The sequence below is a fragment of the Mesoplodon densirostris genome, chromosome 6 (genome assembly GCF_025265405.1).
Source record: "Mesoplodon densirostris isolate mMesDen1 chromosome 6, mMesDen1 primary haplotype, whole genome shotgun sequence".
NCBI classification, from domain to species: Eukaryota; Metazoa; Chordata; class Mammalia; order Artiodactyla; family Ziphiidae; genus Mesoplodon; species Mesoplodon densirostris.
Window position 1 is genome coordinate 43,339,516 of NC_082666.1, and position 18,739 is coordinate 43,358,254.

At 41.7% G+C, this 18,739-nt stretch overlaps 1 protein-coding gene across 1 annotated transcript in view; it reads right to left on the reverse strand.

Annotated features, from left to right (window-relative positions):
* Window positions 1–436: 436 nt before the first annotated feature.
* NTRK2 (neurotrophic receptor tyrosine kinase 2) overlaps window positions 437–18,739 on the reverse strand; it is a 381,797-nt gene continuing 363,494 nt past the window's right edge. Inside the window, exons 20-21 of the mRNA XM_060101678.1 lie at window positions 1,500–1,658; window positions 437–622 (exon numbers count right to left, since the gene is read on the reverse strand). Coding sequence (XP_059957661.1) covers window positions 437–622; window positions 1,500–1,658 — 345 coding nt within the window. The remainder of the gene's footprint in view (window positions 623–1,499; window positions 1,659–18,739) is intronic.

Consider the following 18,739-nt stretch of genomic DNA (forward strand, 5'->3'; position numbering starts at 1 on the left):
CAAGGCATTGTTAGTTGTGGTGGGCAAACCGGAGTGTCTGCTGATATAACAAATTAGGTTTGTTAAGGCCTTTGTCTATGCAGAGTTAATAGTAATGCAGAAGCCAGATTGATTAAAAAAGAAAGGGTGAGGATTGTGAAGCAGGGAAGACAAAAAAATAAAGGAAAGAAAAACAAACAAACAAACAAAAACTAGGGAACAAACCAAGGGAGATGGAAAGAGAGAAAGAGATAATGCCAAAAAGAAGTCCATACTGTGTCTACGGATGGAGAAGTACACATTGCTTCCCTCAGAAAGCTTCTCGGTGTCTTTGTAGTTAATACTGTCAGAGCGAAGAACAGCAGATTGATGGCATCCAGCGGCAGTTAAAAGACGTTCATCCTCTCGGCCCAACTGAGGAGGTGCTTTGGGAAGGATTGGTCTGGGGGAAAGGGCCCTAGCCTAGTATATCCAGATAGACCGGAGATGCCTTGGCCAAGTTCTGAAGGAGGGTGTGGATGCCCTTGATGTTCTTCCTCATGTGGGGCTCTCGCTGCCAGCACCCCAGCATCAGCTCATAGACTTCCTGGGGGCACGTTCGAGGTCGCTGCAAGACTCGGCCTTGAGTGATGCATTCTATCACCTGGACAGGACGGAGAGCAAAGATAGGGCCAGACCGGAGGAAAAACAATGTGGATACAATAAATGTCAGTACAAAGAGAGGGCTGTTTTAAAGAAACCCACTCAGTGTTTACTTTTTTTCAGAGGCAAGAGAGTGACTGTTCTAGGTTGGTATATCATGGTTAATTTGATGGGTTTATATTCATTTTTCAAGCCACACTGATTTCACCAAACTGGTAGAGAAATAATTCATCTATATGGAATGCTCCCAAAGCACACCCTGGAATTCCAATGTTTTACTGGCCTGAGATGGCACCAGGGTCACTTTTGTGTCAGGGCACTAACTGGCCAGGGAACCCCAGGGTACAGAAATGAGCAGTCATTTTGGATAATGGAATTGGATAAAAGACAGACGTGGGCCTGAAGAAGTGAGGTGCTTGACCAAGAAGTGATGCCTCAAATATAGACATACTTGCAAACAGATTAGAAAAGGAAAATAAAATGCTTGAGTTTTTCACTAGAAGTAAATGTTCTAGTGAAATATGCAAAAAGGAGAGAAGCTTGAAACCTTATTGGAATAATACCAAAAAGCTAGCTGGACTCTAAGGGTACCGGAATGCCACATCTGCTATCAATTTACTAGATGAACAGCACGAAATGACTCCTGGGTCCCAATGCCAGAGAATCACAGGCACGTCAGCAAATGCTGTGCTTTTCTCTTTCTAGAACTCTTAAATTTGGAGAGTGACTATAATTTGGCCATGATATTTAGGTACATGGCAGGCCATTTGGGAGGTGCTTCTCCCAACAAAGCCACATGACAGCGTGTCCTGACTTCCAGCCGGGGGATGCCTCTCTGTGTCAGCTCTCTAGGGGTCTTGGTGCCACCTGCCACTCACCTCATTGTTTGACAGCTGGTACCAGGGCTGTTTGCCATACGTGAAGATCTCCCACAACACAACCCCCAGGCTCCAGACATCACTTTCGGTGGTGAACTTCCTGTACATGATGCTCTCTGGAGGCATCCAGCGAATGGGCAGCATCGTGTGGCCACCGACCTGGCAGAAAAGGGGTAAACAAGGTGGCATCAGTTCCCACCATCAGGAGAAAAGGTTTGGAAGGGAGATGTGGGAGACATTTTTTTCCCTTTCCTTTATTTGTATTTATTAATTTTAATTGTTTATAAAACATAAGGGAAAGACGATTGGTTTATAATCTCAAGCCAACAGAGACAGAGGGCAAAGAGTGGTCAAAGGATTTTTCTCACATTTTTGCAATTCTCTCTTTCTCACAACTAGACAGGAGCAGAGATGGTGATTGGGTGGATATTCATCCTGTATAAAACACAGACACACCTACCTTCTGGTATGAGGATGATTCGATCTTATAATTAACAAGATAACTTTGGTCAGGATAACAAGTAGAGAGTTTTGCATCCAAAATGACCCAACGAGGGACTCTGCTTCCTTAGCAAGGCCGGAGCTTCCTTCCACTTTAAAGTGTAAGGACAGCGCACACAACTGCCTTGAACATGCTTACCACAACCCAGCAATGGGCAGGGCAGAAATGATTATTCACATTTTACAGAAGAGGCAGCTGAGTTTCAGGTTGCTATGGACACAAAGAAGTCCAGTCTTTGGAATTTCATCTACTACAGGAAACTTCAACTGAGCTTATTTACAAAAGTAAATAAGTAGGAGGAGCTTCAAGATGGCAGAAGAGTAAGACACGGAGATCACATTCCTCCCCACAAATACATCAGAAATACATCTACATGTGGAACAACTCCTACAGAACACCTACTGAACGCTGGCAGAAGACCTCAGACCTCCCAAAAGGCAAGAAACATCCCACGTACCTGGGTAGGGCAAAAGAAAAAAGAAAAATCAGAGACAAAAGAATAGGGATGGTACCTGCACCAGTGGGAGGGAGCTGTGAAGGAGGAAAGGTTTCCACACACTAGGAAGCCCCTTCGCAGGCGCAGACTGTGGTTGGCGTAGAGCGGGGAGCTTTGGAGCCTCGGAGGAGAGCACAGCAACAGGGGTGTAGGGGGCAAAGCGGAGACATTCCTGCACAGAGGATCGGTGCCGACCGGCACTCACCAGCCCGAGAGGTTTGTCTGCTCACCCGCCGGGGCGGGCGGGGCTGGGAGCTGAGACTCGGGCTTCAGTCGGAGCGCAGGGAGAGGACTGGGGTTGGCGGCGTGAACATAGCCTGAAGGGGGCTAGTGCACCACGGCTAGCCGGGAGGGAGTCCAGGAAAGTCTGGAGCTGCCGAAGAGGCAAGAGACGTGCTGCTTAAAGGAGCTCCAGAGACGGGCGCGAGCCGCGGCTAAGAGCGCGGACCCCAGAGACAGGCATGAGACGCTAAGGCTGCTGCTGCCACCACCAAGAAGCCTGTGTGCAAGCACAGGTCACTCTCCACACCTCCCTTTTGGGGAGCCTGTGCAGCCCGCCACTGCCAGGGTCCCACGGTCCAGGGACAACTTCCCCGGGAGAACGCACGGTGCGCCTCAGGCTGGTGCAACGTCACGATGGCCTCTGCCACTGCAGGCTCGCCCCGCACTCCGTACCCCTCCCTCCCCCTGGTCTGAGTGAGCCAGAGCCCCTGAATCTGCTGCTTTAACCCCGTCCTGTCTGAGCGAAGAACAGAGGCCCTCAGGCGACCTACATGCAGAGGCAGGTCCAAATCCAAAGCTGAACCCCAGGAGCTGTGAGAACAGAGAAGAGAAAGGGAAATTTATCCCAGCAGCCTCAGGAGCAGCGGATGAAATCTCCACAGTCAACCTGATGTACCCACATCTGTGGAATACCTGAATAGACAAGGAATCATCCCAAATTGAGGAGGTGGGCTGTGGGAGCAATGATATATATACTTCCCCCCCTTTTCTTCTTTTGTGAGTTTGTATGCATATTCTTCTGTGTGAGATTTTGTCTGTATAGCTTTGCTTTTACCATTTGTCCTACGGTCTGTGTGCCCACATTTTTTTTTTTTTTTTTTTTTTTTTTTTTTTGCGGTACGAGGGCCTCTCACTGTTGTGGCCATTCCCGTTGCGGAGCACAGGCTCTGGACGCGTAGGCTCAGTGGCCATGGCTCACGGGGCCAGCCGCTCCGCGGCATGTGGGATCTTCCTGGACCGGGGCACGAACCCGCGTCCCCTGCATTGGCAGGTGGACTCTCAACCACTGCACCAGCAGGGAAGCCCTGTCCATTTTTTGTTTGTTTGTTTTTTAGTGAAGTTTTCAGAGCTTGTTATCATTGGTGGATTTGTTTTTTGGTTTGGCTGTTCTTGCTTTCTTTTTTTTTAATTACTTAAAAATTTTTTTAATAATTATTCTTTGGTTTTTATTTAAATAACTTTTTAATTTAATTTAATTTAATTTTCTGTTCTTTTCTTTCTTTCTTTCTTTCTTTTTTTCTCCCTTTTATTCTGAGCCGTGTGGATGACAGGCTCTTGGTGCTCCAGCCAGGGGCCAGGGCTGTGTCTCTGAGGTGGGAGAGCCAAGTTCAGGACATTGGTCCACCAGGGACCTCGCAGCTCCATATAATATCAAAAGGTGAAAATCTCCCAGAGATCTCCATCTCAACCCCCAGAAGCAGCTCCACTCAATGACCAGCAAACTATAGTGCTGGGCACCCTATGCCAAACAATTAGCAAGACAGGAACACAACCCCACCCATTAGCAGAGAGGCTGCCTAAAATCATAATGTCACAGACACCCCAAAACACACCACCAGAAGTGTACCTGCCCACCAGAAAGACAAGATCCAGCCTCATCCACCAGAACACAGGCACTAGTCCCCTCCACCAGGAAGCCTACAAAACCCACTGAACCAACCTTAGCGACTGGGGGCAGACAACAAAAACAATGGGAACTACTAACCTGCCACCTGTGAAAAGGAGATCCCAAACCCAGTAAGTTAAGCAAACGACAAGACAAAGAAAGATGAAGGAGCAAGGTAAAAAACCCACCAGACGTAACAAATGAAGAGGAAATAGGCAGTCTACCTGAAAAAGCACGCAGAATAATGATAGTAAAGATGATCCAAAAATTTGGAAATAGAATGGACAAAATACAAGAAACGTTTAACAAGGACCTAGAAGAACTAAAGATCAAAGAAACAATCATGAACAACACAATAAATGAAATTTAAAATTCTCCAGAAGGGATCAATAGCAGAATAACTGAGGCAGAAGAATGGATACGTGACCTGGAAGATAAAATAGTGGAAATAACTACTGCAGAGCAGAATAAAGAAAAAACAATGAAAACAAATGAGGACAGTCTCAGAGACCTCTGGGACAATATTAAATGCACCAACATTTGAATTATAAGGGTCCCAGAAGAAGAAGAGAAAAAGAAAGGGACTGAGAAAATATTTGAAGAGATTATAGTTGAAACATTCCCTAGTATGGGAAAGGAAATACTTAATCAAGTCCAGGAAGCAAAGAGAGTCCCATACAGGATAAATCCAAGGAGAAACACACCAAGACACATATTAATCAAACTATCTAAAATTAAATGCAAACAAAAAATATTAAGATCAGCAAGGGAAAAACAACAAATAATATAAAAGGGAATCCCCATAAGGTTAACAGCTGATCTTTCAGCAGAAACTCTGCAAGCCAGAAGGGAGTGGCAGGACATATTTAAAGTGATGAAAGGGAAAAACCTACAACCAAGATTACTCTGCCCAGCAAGGATCTCATTCAGATTTGATGGAAAATTAAAACCTTTACAGACAAGTAAAAGCTAAGACAATTCAGCACCACCAAACCAGCTTTACAACAAATGCTAAAGGAACTCCTCTAGGCAGGAAACACAAGAGAAGGAAAAGACATACAATAACAAACCCAAAACAATTAAGAAAATGGTAATAGGAATAGACATATCGATAATTACCTTAATGTAAATGGATTAAATGATCCAACCAAAAGACATAGACTGGCTGAATGGATACAAAAACAAGACCCGTATATATGCTGTCTACAAGAGACTCACTTCAGACCTGGGGATACATACAGCCAGAGTGAGGAGATGGAAAAAGATATTCCATGTAAATGGAAATCAAAATAAAGCTGGAGTAGTAATTCTCATATCAGACAAAATAGACTTTAAAATAAAGACTATTACAAGAGACAAAGAAGGACACTACATAATGATCAAGGGATCAATCCAAGAAGAGTATATAACAATTGTAAATATCTCTGCACCCAACATAGGAGCACCTCAATACATAATGCAAATACTAACAGCCATAAAAGGGGAAATTGACAGTATCACAATCATAGTAGGGGACTTTAACACCCCACTTTCACCAATGGACAGATCATCCAAAATGAAAATAAATAAGGAAACACAAGTTTTAATGATACATTAAACAAGATGGACTTAACTGATATTTATAGGACATTCCATGCAAAAACAACAGAACACACTTTTTTCTCAAGTGCTCATGGAACATTCTCCAGGATAGATCATATCTTGGGTCACAAGCCAAGCCTTGGTAAAATTAAGAAAATTGAAATTGTATCAAGTAACTTTTCTGACCACAATGCTCTGAGACTAGATATCAATTACAGGAAAAAATCTGTAAAAATTACAAACACATGGAGGATAAACATTACACTACTTAATAACCAAGAGATCACTGAAGAAATCAAAAAGGAAATCAGAAAATACCTAGAAACAAATGACAGTGAAAACACAATGACCCAAAACCTATGGGATGCAGGAAAAGCACTTTTAAGAGGGAAGTTTATAGCAATACAATCCTACCTTAAGAAACAAGAAACATCTCAAATAAACAACCTAAACTTACACCTAAAGCAAATAGAGAAAGAAGAACAAAAAAACCCCAAAGTTAGCAGAAGGAAAGAAATCATAAAGATCAGATGAGAAATAAATGAAAAAGAAATGAGGGAAATGATAGCAAAGATCAATAAAACTAAAAGCTGGTTCTTTGAGAAGATAAACAAAATTGATTAGCCAGACTCAAGAAGAAAAAAGGGAGAAGACTCAGATCAATAGAATTAGAAATGAAAAAGGAGAAGTAACAACTGACACTTCAGAAATACAAAGGATCATGAGAGATTACTACAAGCAACTCCATGCCAATAAAATGGACCACCTGGAAGAAATGGACAAATTCTTAGAAAAGCACAACCTTCCAAGACTGAACCAGGAAGAAATAGAAAATATGAACAGACCTATCACAAGCACTAAAATTGAAAACGTGATTAAACATCTTCCAACAAACAAAAGCCCAGGTCCAGATGGCTTCACAGCCGAATTCTATCAAACATTTAGAGAAGAGCTAACACCTATGTTTCTCAAACTCTTCCAAAATATAGCAGAGGGAGGAACACTCCCAAACTCATTCTTCGAGACCACCATCACCCTGATACCCAAACCAGACAAAGATGTCACACACAAAAAAAAGCTAGAAACCAATATCACTGAGGACCATAGATGCAAACTTCCTCAACAAAATACTAGCAAACAGACTCCAACAGCACATTAAAAGGATCATACACCATGATCAAGTGGGGTTTATTCCAGGAATGCAAGCATTCTTCAATATATGCAAGTCGATCAGTGTTATACAACATATTAACAAATTGAAGGAGAAAAACCATATGATCATCTCTATAGATGCAAAGAAAGCTTTTGACAAAATTCAACACCCATTTATGATAAAAACCCTTCAGAAAGTAGGCATAGAGGGAACTTACCTCAACATAATAAAGGCCATATATGACAAACCCACAGCCAGCATCATCCTCAATGGTGAAAAACTGAAACCATTTCCACTAAGATCCAGAGGAAGACAAGGTTGCCCACTCTCACCAATATTATTCAACATAGTTTTGGAAATTTTAGCCACAACAATCAGAGAAGGAAAAGAAATAAAAGGAATCCAAATCAGAAAAGAAGAAGTAAAGCTGTCACTGTTTGCAGATGACATGATACTATACATAGACAATCCAAAAGATGTTATCAGAAAACTACTAGAGCTATTCAGTGAATTTGGTAACGTAACAGGATACAAAATTAATGCACAGAAATCTCTGGCATTCCTATACACTAATGATGAAAAATCTTAAAGTGATATTAAGAAAACATTTCCATTTACCATTGCAACAAAAGAATAAAATACCTAGGAATAAACCTACCTAAGGAGACAAAAGACATGTATGCAGAAAATTATAAGACACTGATGATAGAAATTAAAAATGATACAAATAGATGAGAGATATACCCTGTTCTTGGATTGGAAGAATCAACATTATGAAAATGAATCTACTACCCAAAGCAATCTACAGATTCAATGCAATCCCTATCAAACTACCACTGGCATTTTTCACAGAACTAGAACAAAAAATTTCACAGTTTGTATGGAAAAACAAAAGACCCCGAATAGCCAAAGCAATCTTGAGAAAGAAAAACAGAGCTGGAGGAATCAGGCTCCTGGACTTCGGACTATACTACAAAGCTACAGTAATCAAGACAGTATGGTACTGGCATAAAAACAGAAATATAGATCAATGGAACAGGATAGAAAGCCCAAAGATAAACCCACACACATATGGTCACCTTATCTTTGAAAAAGGAGTCAAGCATATACAATGGAGAAAAGAGAGCCTCTTCAATACGTGGTGCTGGGAAATCTGGACTGCTACATGTAAAAGTATGAAATTAGAACACTCCCTAACACCATACAGTAAAATAAACTCAAAATGGATTGAAGACCTAAATGTAAGGCCAGACATTTTCAAGCTCTTAGAGGAAAACATAGGCAGAACACTTTATAACATAATCACAGCAAGATCCTTTTTGACCCACCTCCTAGGGAAATGGAAATAAAAACAAAAACAAACAAATGGGGCCTAATTACACTTAAAAGTTTTTGCACAGCAAAGGAAACCATAAACAAGAAGAAAAGACAACCCTTAGGAAGGGAGAAGATATTTGCAAATGAAGCAACTGACAAAGGATTAATCTCCATAATTTACAAGCAGCTCATGCAGCTCAATATCAAAAAAAAAACAAACAACCCAATCCAAAAATGGGCAGAAGACCTAAATAGACATTTCTCCAAAGAAGATATACAGATTGCCAACAAACACATGAAAGACTGCTCAACATCATTAATCACTAGAGAAATGCAAATCAAAACTACAATGCGATATGATCTCACACCGGTCAGAATGGCCATCATCAAAAAATATAGAAACAATAAATGCTGGAGAGGGTGTGGAGAAAAGGGAACCCTCTTGCACTGTTGGTGGGAATGTAAATTGATACAGGTACTATGGAGAACAGTATGGAGGTTCCTTAAAAACCTAAAAGTAGAACTACCATACGACCCAGCAATCCAACTACTGGGCATATACCCCAAGAAAACCATAACTCAAAAATAGTCATGTACCACAATGTTCACTGCAGCTCTATTTACAATAGCCAGGATGTGGAAGCAACCTAAGTGTCCATCGACAGATGAATGGATAAAGAAGATGTGGCACATATATACAATGGAATATTACACAGCCATAAAAGGAAACGAAATTGAGTTATTTGTAGTGAGGTGGATGGACCTAGAATCTGTCATACGGAGTGATGTAAATCAGAAAGAGAAAAACAAATACCCTATGTTAACACATATATATGGAATCTAAAAAAAAAAAATCGTGAAGAACCTAGGGCAAGACGGGAATAAAGATGCAGACCTACAAGAGAATGGATTTGAGGACACAGGAAGGGGGAAGGGTAAGCTGGGACAAAGTGAAAGAGTGGTAGTGTATATATGGACATATATACACTACCAAATGTAAAATAGATAGCTAGTGGGAAGCAGCTGCACAGGGAGATCAGCTCGGTGGTTTGTGACCACCTAGAGGGGTGGGATAGGGAGGGTGGGAGGAAGGGAGACGCAAGAGGGAAGAGATGTGGGGATATATGTATATGAATAACTGATTCACTTTGTTATAAAGCAGAAGCTAACACACCACTGTAAAGCAATTATACTCCAATTAAAATGTTTAAAAAAAGTTAATAAGTAAGTATGGTTTTTGAAAAGCCCATTTTAGTAAAAGCACCAAGGCTGAGGCATTAGGTAGCAACAGCATTAGCACAGACAAAGAAAACTTTGACCAAAGAGACTTGTTTATGATTTCCTACTTTCTGGAGAAAAACTAAGTATATTCCATATACAGGTTTATAGCCCATCAAGACTGTCTGATTTTTAAACCAAGATAAGATTTCTGCACAGTAGCCCCATGGGTGGCAGGTCCTACTTTTCACGCTGATGAACCTCAGCACTACCTGCCCAAATGCCATGCTGACAACGGGGCAGTGGGTGAGCTCACAGGACAGCAGGAATTAGATTTCCCTAACAACTCCCACCCCCTGACCTCTGAGAACAATGCCACACAGAGTTTCTGCCCGATTATAATTCTCAATATCCATTTCTGACTCACTAAGGGAAGGAAATGGACTAACAGTGCCTGAAAAATGCTGCTCAACTCCGTAGCCCAAGGAGTGGAGAGTCAGAGATGTCTAATTTGCTTGCTGATTTCAAATGATGCTCTTAGCATCGAAGAAAGCATGCATGATTTTTCCCCATTCTCCTCTGTACGAGGAATCCAACTCTGACAAGTCAAAACATGACTTGCTGGCTCAGGGTTAAGGCGCCCCTGTATTTTTACTGTTCAGCTTTGAATACACCAAAAGTTCATGCGCTAAGTGCAAGCTTGTTGCCTTCCATCAGCTTTCAATTTCCTCGCTTTCTCCTCATTCCGCAGGGACAGGTAGTCACTGTTCAACGAGCACAGATTTCCCTCATGGAGCTGCCTGGACATGACAATACTCACCACCAGGGTCGATATCCAAAACACAACCCGTGCAATACAGGCACTGACCAGAAAGGTTGCTGGTGGTCATATTGGCACAGCCAAATGGGCGTGTTTCTGGCTGATGGCTGCTATCTGCCCCGCTCTGCAACCCTGAAACCCCATGTACCCAGGACTTTGGGAAAGGAAAACTGCCAACACACAAGAGTTTCCTACGTTCTCAGATACTTACAAACACGAAGGATACCAAGGTGGAATGGTCCCCCAGGTGCTGGCAGCCTATACCCCAGCACCTAGGAGAGGCTTTGTGGCAGTGCAGGGAGCTATATGCGCACAGTTATGGGGAGTGAGAGGTCTCTGCCCAGGTTTTTAGTGAAAAAGACATAATTCTTTCTTGAATGGGAATAGTGAAACAATTGAAATTGACATATTGAAAGTAGAATTTGAAAAATATTGAAATTAGACCATACATCCAATGTACAGTTGGTCTGTGGTAGTAAAGGGAAGACTGGGATATTATGGACCAATGTGGTGTTCTTTTGGATACCTGACCCTCAAAGTATTAACAGCTAGCTTGCCACATGTGTTCCTAGTTCAGATGTATCAAATACACTATCACCTGTAACCCTCTTCATTTCTTGGAGATTCATAATGCACAGAATTCCCATGAAGTGTCTCAGGCAGAAAGAACAGATTTAACTTTGTTTAACTTAGTGAATTAAACTAATTTGGCTGTGTGTTTGCGGGGGAGAGGGAGAGAGATAGAGAGCCACTCACATACATTCCTAGAACCAGACGGTAAATATCCCACTTTGGGACGTGTTAACCTATGGAGACGCCAGGTTTTCCATATTCTTTTTGTGTTCCCAGCTGTGGTGCAGGGGACAACACTCAATTCATGACTTTAGAAGGGGGCCAAAAGGTACAAATTTCCAGTTGTAAAATAAATAAATCCTGAGGATGTAAGGTACAGCAAGGTGACTATAGTTAATAATACTGTATTGCATATTTGAAAGTAAATCCTAAAAGTTTTCATCACAACAATAAAAAGTTGTAACTATGTGAGGAGACAGATGTTAACTAGACTTATGGCTGTGATCATTTTGCAATATATACAGATATCAAATCCTTATGTTGTACACCTGAAACAAATATAATGTTATATGTCAAGTATACCTCAATTAAAAAAAAAACCAAACAAAACTCTGGGCTCCAGAGTTAATTTCACTACTTGCCAAACCTCTCTGTGTCTTAATTTTTCCAACTATAAAGTGTGGGTAACAATATATACCTCCCAGGGTTAACTCAAGCAGACAATATTTGTGAAAGCCCTTTATGAATTTTAATGCACTAAATGCTTTCTAGGTGTTGCCTCTTTCTCTGTAGCCTTTATTATCTAGCCTTTGTTTTCTCAATGGGAAGCAGCCATGGAGACATTAAGAAGAGTCAACACTACAACTCTCCCACACTCCTCACTCTGCAATGACAAGTACTCTGGGGCCCCTCTGATTACACCTACTCTTCCGGATTCTCTGTCCTGTATTGCTAACGGCCAAAGAAGAGGCTCCTGTGTCCTTTAAAGGAGGGGAAAAAAAAAGATTCAATTTCTGATTTACATGTTTTCCCATCTGATCATTTATTTTATGCTTGCAGTCTCTTTGGGACAGATTTTTCACTCTAATTCTTTCAAGAATCCCCTCTGGGATTTCACACATGCCATTATAAATAATGCTTTCCTTGTTCTGATGTCAAATGGGTGAGTGGTGGGAGCATCTAATAAAAGTTCAGACAGGGTTCACAAGTTTTCTAAACCCGTTTAGAACATTTCTGAATATTTCTTTTGCAGTCCTTTCTCAGGATTTTGAAGCATGTCACAAAAGTGGGCCTAAAAAGTAAAAATAGAAAAAAGAGCCATCATGGTTACAAATTACTGTCACATTCCAGTCACAGTCACTGGATGGTTTTTAGAACTCACAAAACCACATACTGTGCAGTGACAAACACAATGAGATATTTGTCTTGTATGTGCAACTTGGCCGTTGGCCCTCACACTCTTGCTTAAATATTTGTGAGATGGAATGTGATCCCAAGTATGACACTGGGAGTCAGAACTGTTGCTTTGACTGCCAGATACTCAGTGGTGCCAGGAGAGACCTTTCAGTGATCGACTTGGGTCAGGAACGTGCTCTTCACTAAACGCACCAGAATAAGCTGATGCAACATGGGAAATCCACTTAGCTGGGGAGTTGACTTGGACTTGCAGTTTTTATTTTCCTCAACCCACGAGCCTGGGGTTTTAGTTCTGTAATTAACCACTTGCCACCACCTTCCCACCATAATCATCTGTCAACACAGAGAAGTTGATCTTTACAAAGAACTTCTACTCGATAATCTCACTTGAGCCCAATAATTACCGTCTTGAGAAGACATCGACTTTCCTTCACATTATAAGTAATGCCCCCCAAATTCAGAGAGTTTAAGTAGCTTATCTAAAAACACACACACATAACCCCTCCCCACAGGACATCTTGTACTCACTCTGATGGGTCACTCTGTGTTTCTGGCTTCTGCATTCTCCAATTCATGCCCTATATTCAGCCAGCAAACTTAGTTGTGGCTCCTCTCCCAGGCCAAATCTACTCATGCCTCTTGGAAAGTTTGATCTCTCCTTTTTTCTACCTACTCTGGAAGGTCTCCTAAAGGCAAGTTCAAGTTCCATCATTTCAAGGAACGTACCCTCCCTACTATAGCTCAGCAATGTTTCTAAGCACCCCTTAGTACAGCTCTGGTAACACTGCAGGCATTCCCTATTTTTGCTAATGGATCACATGCCTCAAGAGGAAGGATGCTGAGCAGTTATGACTGGCAAGGCATGGAGGGGGTTGGTTGGTAAGCAGACCATGTCTTCGAGTTTCTTCTGACTTTTGAGATTTGGGGAGGAATTCTCAATGTGTTCCTTCAAAGAGATCAGTGTTCACTATTTTCCCATCCACCGCCAATAACTTCTCTAAACTCTTCATAGAACCAACCTTAGATTAAATGGATGGAAACTGGCTCACCTAATTGATGCTACAAATAAGAACCATTCAATGAAATTCAAAACTTCTTAATAAAATGCAATCCAAAATACTGGCGTTCACATGGAGTATAAAAACTCTCTAAGCTGTGTGTGAAATCCCGTTCATTCCTCAGTTTATCATCTGTACAGTAGATGGGGAAGTCTGTGGTGCAGACCTGGTACTATTCAACCTGGGAATGAAGTTTAGGAAGACGTCATAATGAATAACATGAGAGAATATTGCTCTATAAGATAGCATCTCATATCTTCTGAGGTGAGAGAGGAAGGACAGAGACTAAAGAAGAAAATTAAACCATGAAAAAGGAAAGAATGAATGGCCATCAGGGCTGCTAATCACCGTGACTTGCTTAAATCAGTGAAGTTAATCAGAACAATGTCTGGGGCCAATGGCCAAAAAGAAATTCCATAGTGCCTAAAATAAATCAAGTTATGGAAAATAATGGATCCTGTTTTTAAAACATCTGCAAAAAGAACTGTTTGTTTAGCTCTTACTGTTTATTTCCATGACACTTCATAATTTTGATGGTGACATGTACAGGACGATCTGGTTTAAAAAACAAAAACAAAAACCTGTTCTAGGAAAAATACCTAGGCCTGAGCATCCTTTAAATCTACTTGTTTGAAAGGTATTAAAACTATAAATCCTGGAAAGAATACTAAAAGGCCCTTGGTAAAACTGTCTTGTGTCAGAAATGCTGTATAGCACAGGGAGCTCAGCTCGGTGCTCTGCGATGACCTAAATGGGTGGGATGGGCAGGGGAGGGAGGTCCAAGAGGGAGGGGGTATATGTATACATATAGCTGATTCACTTTGTTGTACAGCGGAAACTAACATAACATTGTAAAGCATCTATACTCTAACAACAGCAAAAAAAGAAATTGATGATTTTATTATTTTTAAACAAATTGGGAACATCTAATCAGTTCAACTACAATATTTATTTCTTACCCAAGAAATACTCTGGGTACATTCTCTTTGGTGACTAGGCTGTAAATGGTGACTATTTCCCCGTGGCTTAACAAACAATATGATTTATTTTTCTACACTGGAAAACTAGAATTTAGGAAGGTCAAGGAACTTGCTGAGCAAATGGAGATATGAATTGGTGACCAGCAGTATTGAAGACAGCTCTCTATCCCACTATTATTCATGCTGGGACCCTAGGTTCTTACTTAATTTTTACAAATATACGAAGCATCTTTATTCCTGGTACAAGTTTATGAGGAATGTACAACCCATTTTCCGGGGACCTCAGTTGATGAGAGAGGAGGTAACAAGCATCCACACTCCTCCTTCCTCCCTCATTGTCTTCTCTTCTCTTTCAGCATCCATCCCTCTCAGTGTGGGCCCTCCCAGTCCATTCCCGATTCCATTTCTTTGAATCTCCTCTCAAATCTCACTTGTCCAGTCCCATTTCAAATTCCAACGTTGCCTTTTGTCTTGCTCAATTCTTCTATCTCCCCAGAGGATCATGCTTGTCTTCCCCACAACTCATTCCCCATCCATGGGGATGCCTCGTCTCCCTTCTGTGTATATGAGAGGCACAGTGGCAGGCTGGAGCCCTTCTATAGACCCAAAGCAAATGCCTAGATGGCTTTGAAAACACTGGTGATATAAAGGTGAGTAAAGCTAATCTGGGACCTTCTATATTTAAGTAGCAAAGAGCAGTGATATCTGGGAGGCCGCTTTCAGCTTGTGGTCTTTACTAAGTGAGTGATAACTTGTTTGGAAGCGAAACGTTTTACTTCCTTAGAAATGTGCAGGCCAAAGGGCAAGCCCCAGTAAGAGATGATTAGCTGTCAGAGGCTTTTGGCCACATTAAATACTGAAGAGGCTCATAGACCTTCTTGTCACACCCTGCACCTGCTTCCTTTGTTTCAACAGTTTCTCCTGATTTGTTCCTTAAAAATTCATGATAGCTGTAAACTTTAAGAAATAACTGGACATTATTTATTTATTATGTGTTGCATCTGTAATATGAAGTTTAAAAAAAGGAGAAACAATTTGTGCAAAATCTTTTCCTTGGAGAACCTGGGACCATTGTGGTCTGACTGTGGGTGCTTTATGACCACATCCAGGAAGATCAGGGTTCTCCTGTTACAAAGAGTGATGGGGTGCTTCCGTGGCATGTGGCTACGGAACCAGGGGATACTTCATGGGAAGTGATTCAGCTCTTCCTGCCTTGCCTAGAAGTCCTGAATGAATGGAACTCAGTGAAGACAGTCATGAATGAATGGGGTCAGGAGGAGTGCTAGGGACAGCCTGGTTGCCCCTCTCTCTTACAGTGGGAAATGTTTATCGCTATACCTGAAGTTGCTGTTACTTGCAACCTGGAAATCTTCCATTATCTTTTACCATTACCAATCTGGTCACAGATACAAGGGTTGTGACTTACTAACTACAAGCCAAGGGTTTTTGAATTAGTCACGAGAGGGTATGCTGGACCTTATTGCTAACAATATTTTGTGAATATTTTTTCCATTGAGAATTGATTTTGTCTTTATTCTACCATGAAATAATAATATAAACAGTGAAAAATAATAATACCTTATGTTTGTATACGTGTTTTGCTTTTCCATAGCATTTCCGCATCCATTCATTCTATAATAATGTTACCTACCTCAGAATATGGTTGTGAAGATTAAATGAGTTGATATTAGAAAAGCTCTGTGGTGCCATCCTGTGATGCTATTTGTATGACATTCTTGAGAAGGCAAACTATAGGTCTAGAAAACGTATGGTTGTCAGGGCCTGGGAATTGGTGGGGGGGGCTTGTCTTACAGAGGCATGAGGGAATTTGGAGGGGGTGATGACAATGTTCTAAGTCTTGATTGTGGTGGCCGTTAAATGACTGTGTTTGCCAAAACTCAGAACAGTACACTAAAAAAGGTGAATTTTACTACATGTAATAAAGCTCTTAGAATAACACCTGGTACATAATAAAAGTGTAAAATATATTAGCTGCTGTTGTTATGCTAAGTATTTGATTCTCCAGTAATCCTCTGGGATAAGTCAGACATGTTCTTTTATCTCAGTTTAAGAGATGAGGAATCCCCAGGCCCAGAGATAATGTGACCTACCCAAGACCACACTGCTTAGACGTGGTATAGCATCTACACCAGGACCCATATCTCCAAACCAAACGCATTCTGCCTCAAGTCTGACATGGAGTTGGACTCAGGGCTAGGAAAGGCTCTCTGCATTCATTTGCTCAGTCTGCCATAACAAAATACCATAGACTGGGTAGCTAAAACAAGACATTTATTTTCTCACAGTTCTAGAGGCTAGAAATCCAAGATCAAGGTTCCAGACAGTTCAGTCTCTGGTGAGAGCTCTCTTCCTGGCTTACAGATGTCTGTGTGTAGCTTGTGTGTGTGCAGAGAATGCGTGAACTTCTGATGTCTCCTTTTACAAGGACACTAATCTTATTGGACGGGGGCTCCACCCTATGACCTCACTTAACCTTAATTACTTCCTCAGAGACCCCATTTTTAAATGCAGCCACACTGGGGGTTAGGGTTAGATCTGAGTTTTGGGGGAACACAGACATTCAGGCCACAATACTCTCCTTGTCAATGCTTCCCCTTCTGATTCTAGCACACTCCAAGGAGGGGCAAGAACAGCTTCAAATACTAGGAGCTGTGCAATTCTGGTCCATAATGCAGATCTGTAGTCCTCTCTCAGCATTTTTATGGCCCCAAGTTAAGGCTCAACACCACTGCTCTTTTCCCTTCTTGGGTTACTCTTGACAGTTCCCCTGTTATCAACTGATTCCAGAGCTTAGCAGGTGCTGTTGTTCCACAGCAGCCCCCAGATTCAGCTTATTTCCATGGCAAACCTTAGGGCAATCTTAGTCCTCACCCTGTCCCCCCACTCCACCCCAACTGTCCTGGGGGTAGCTAAGGGAGAGGGAGCAGACCCTGGAACTCCCCGGTCATGTATAGATAAAGGCAGAAGAGCTTCCTGGACTCCATGTCACATCAAGTGACATCCCTCGTGGGCCCTACTGTCCCCTGCTTGTGCACTATATATACTTTCAGGAGCCAAGAGCCCCAGTCTTAGAAGTGATTATACTTTCACCTTATTTCACATTTGCTCTAATCAGGAGCAAAAAGCCTTCTCTCAGTACAGCTTAAAACTGCAATCACACTCATGTTTAAGAATCACATTGAGATCTAGAAACGAGGATTCTTCACTTTAACAATACAGTGAAATTAAACAGTAACAACATCCCCCTTCCTCTGACTGCCTCCTCCCTCCTCGCCCCACTAAGTCTTAACCATTTTAATGGAGAGTTTCCCAAGTGGCTCAATGGGAGGATGAAGCCTTTGGAAAGAACCAAGACAGCATGCAGGCTGCCGTGTGGTCACTGTACTGCTACATCACTCAGCAATGGGAACTTGTACATTCCAACGATCCACATCTCATCAAACTATCATTATTTTAACATTCAGTATTACTGAGCTTTTTATGGCCTCCTGAGCATTATGGTTTTTAACGCAGGAGATCATCTGACTCTTTAGTACTTGAGACCAAAGCATCGCATCCTTTTATAGTGAAAAGCCAGCAGAGACTGACACGTGATAGCAAAGACAACCAGGAAAGCAGGAGTTGTATAGATTCATGTCACTGTCTATGTTAAGGTGATCGCATTACGTTGGTTTAGTACCAAAATTCCAATGTGAAATTGTTTCTATGGAAATAACTCAGAAAGGCTGGTATTCCAGCTAGCTTTAAGTAAAGGAAGAAATCAGTGATTTGCCAACAGAGTAGGGGGAAAAGGCTTCTCTGTACTAGAAACAGCACTCTCCATACCAGCTGTAATTACTGTGATTCTTGCTGCTCTCAAGGCGTCATGTCTAGTACGTGGAGAGATCAGGTTTCTGGTTGGACAGCGCATATCTGTGCCACCATTAACCCCAGCTTGTTAGTTAACACTGAGGACCTGCCAGAATGTAATTCCACCATTAACCTGAGATGAGAACTTAATACGCCAGAGCCAGTTAAAAATGAATAAGTTGTCTTTCTTCCCTGTTCATTCTGATACAGAAACTGATGTCTGTGTCCTTGTGAGTGTAACATTAATGGGAAAGTTGCTTTCTCCAGGGAGTTCTGAATGCCTACCTGGCATCATTATGGTCCTTCTGTTATATCTGTGATACATGGAATGCATAAAGATTGTGACCTTGGTTATAAAAGACACTGTG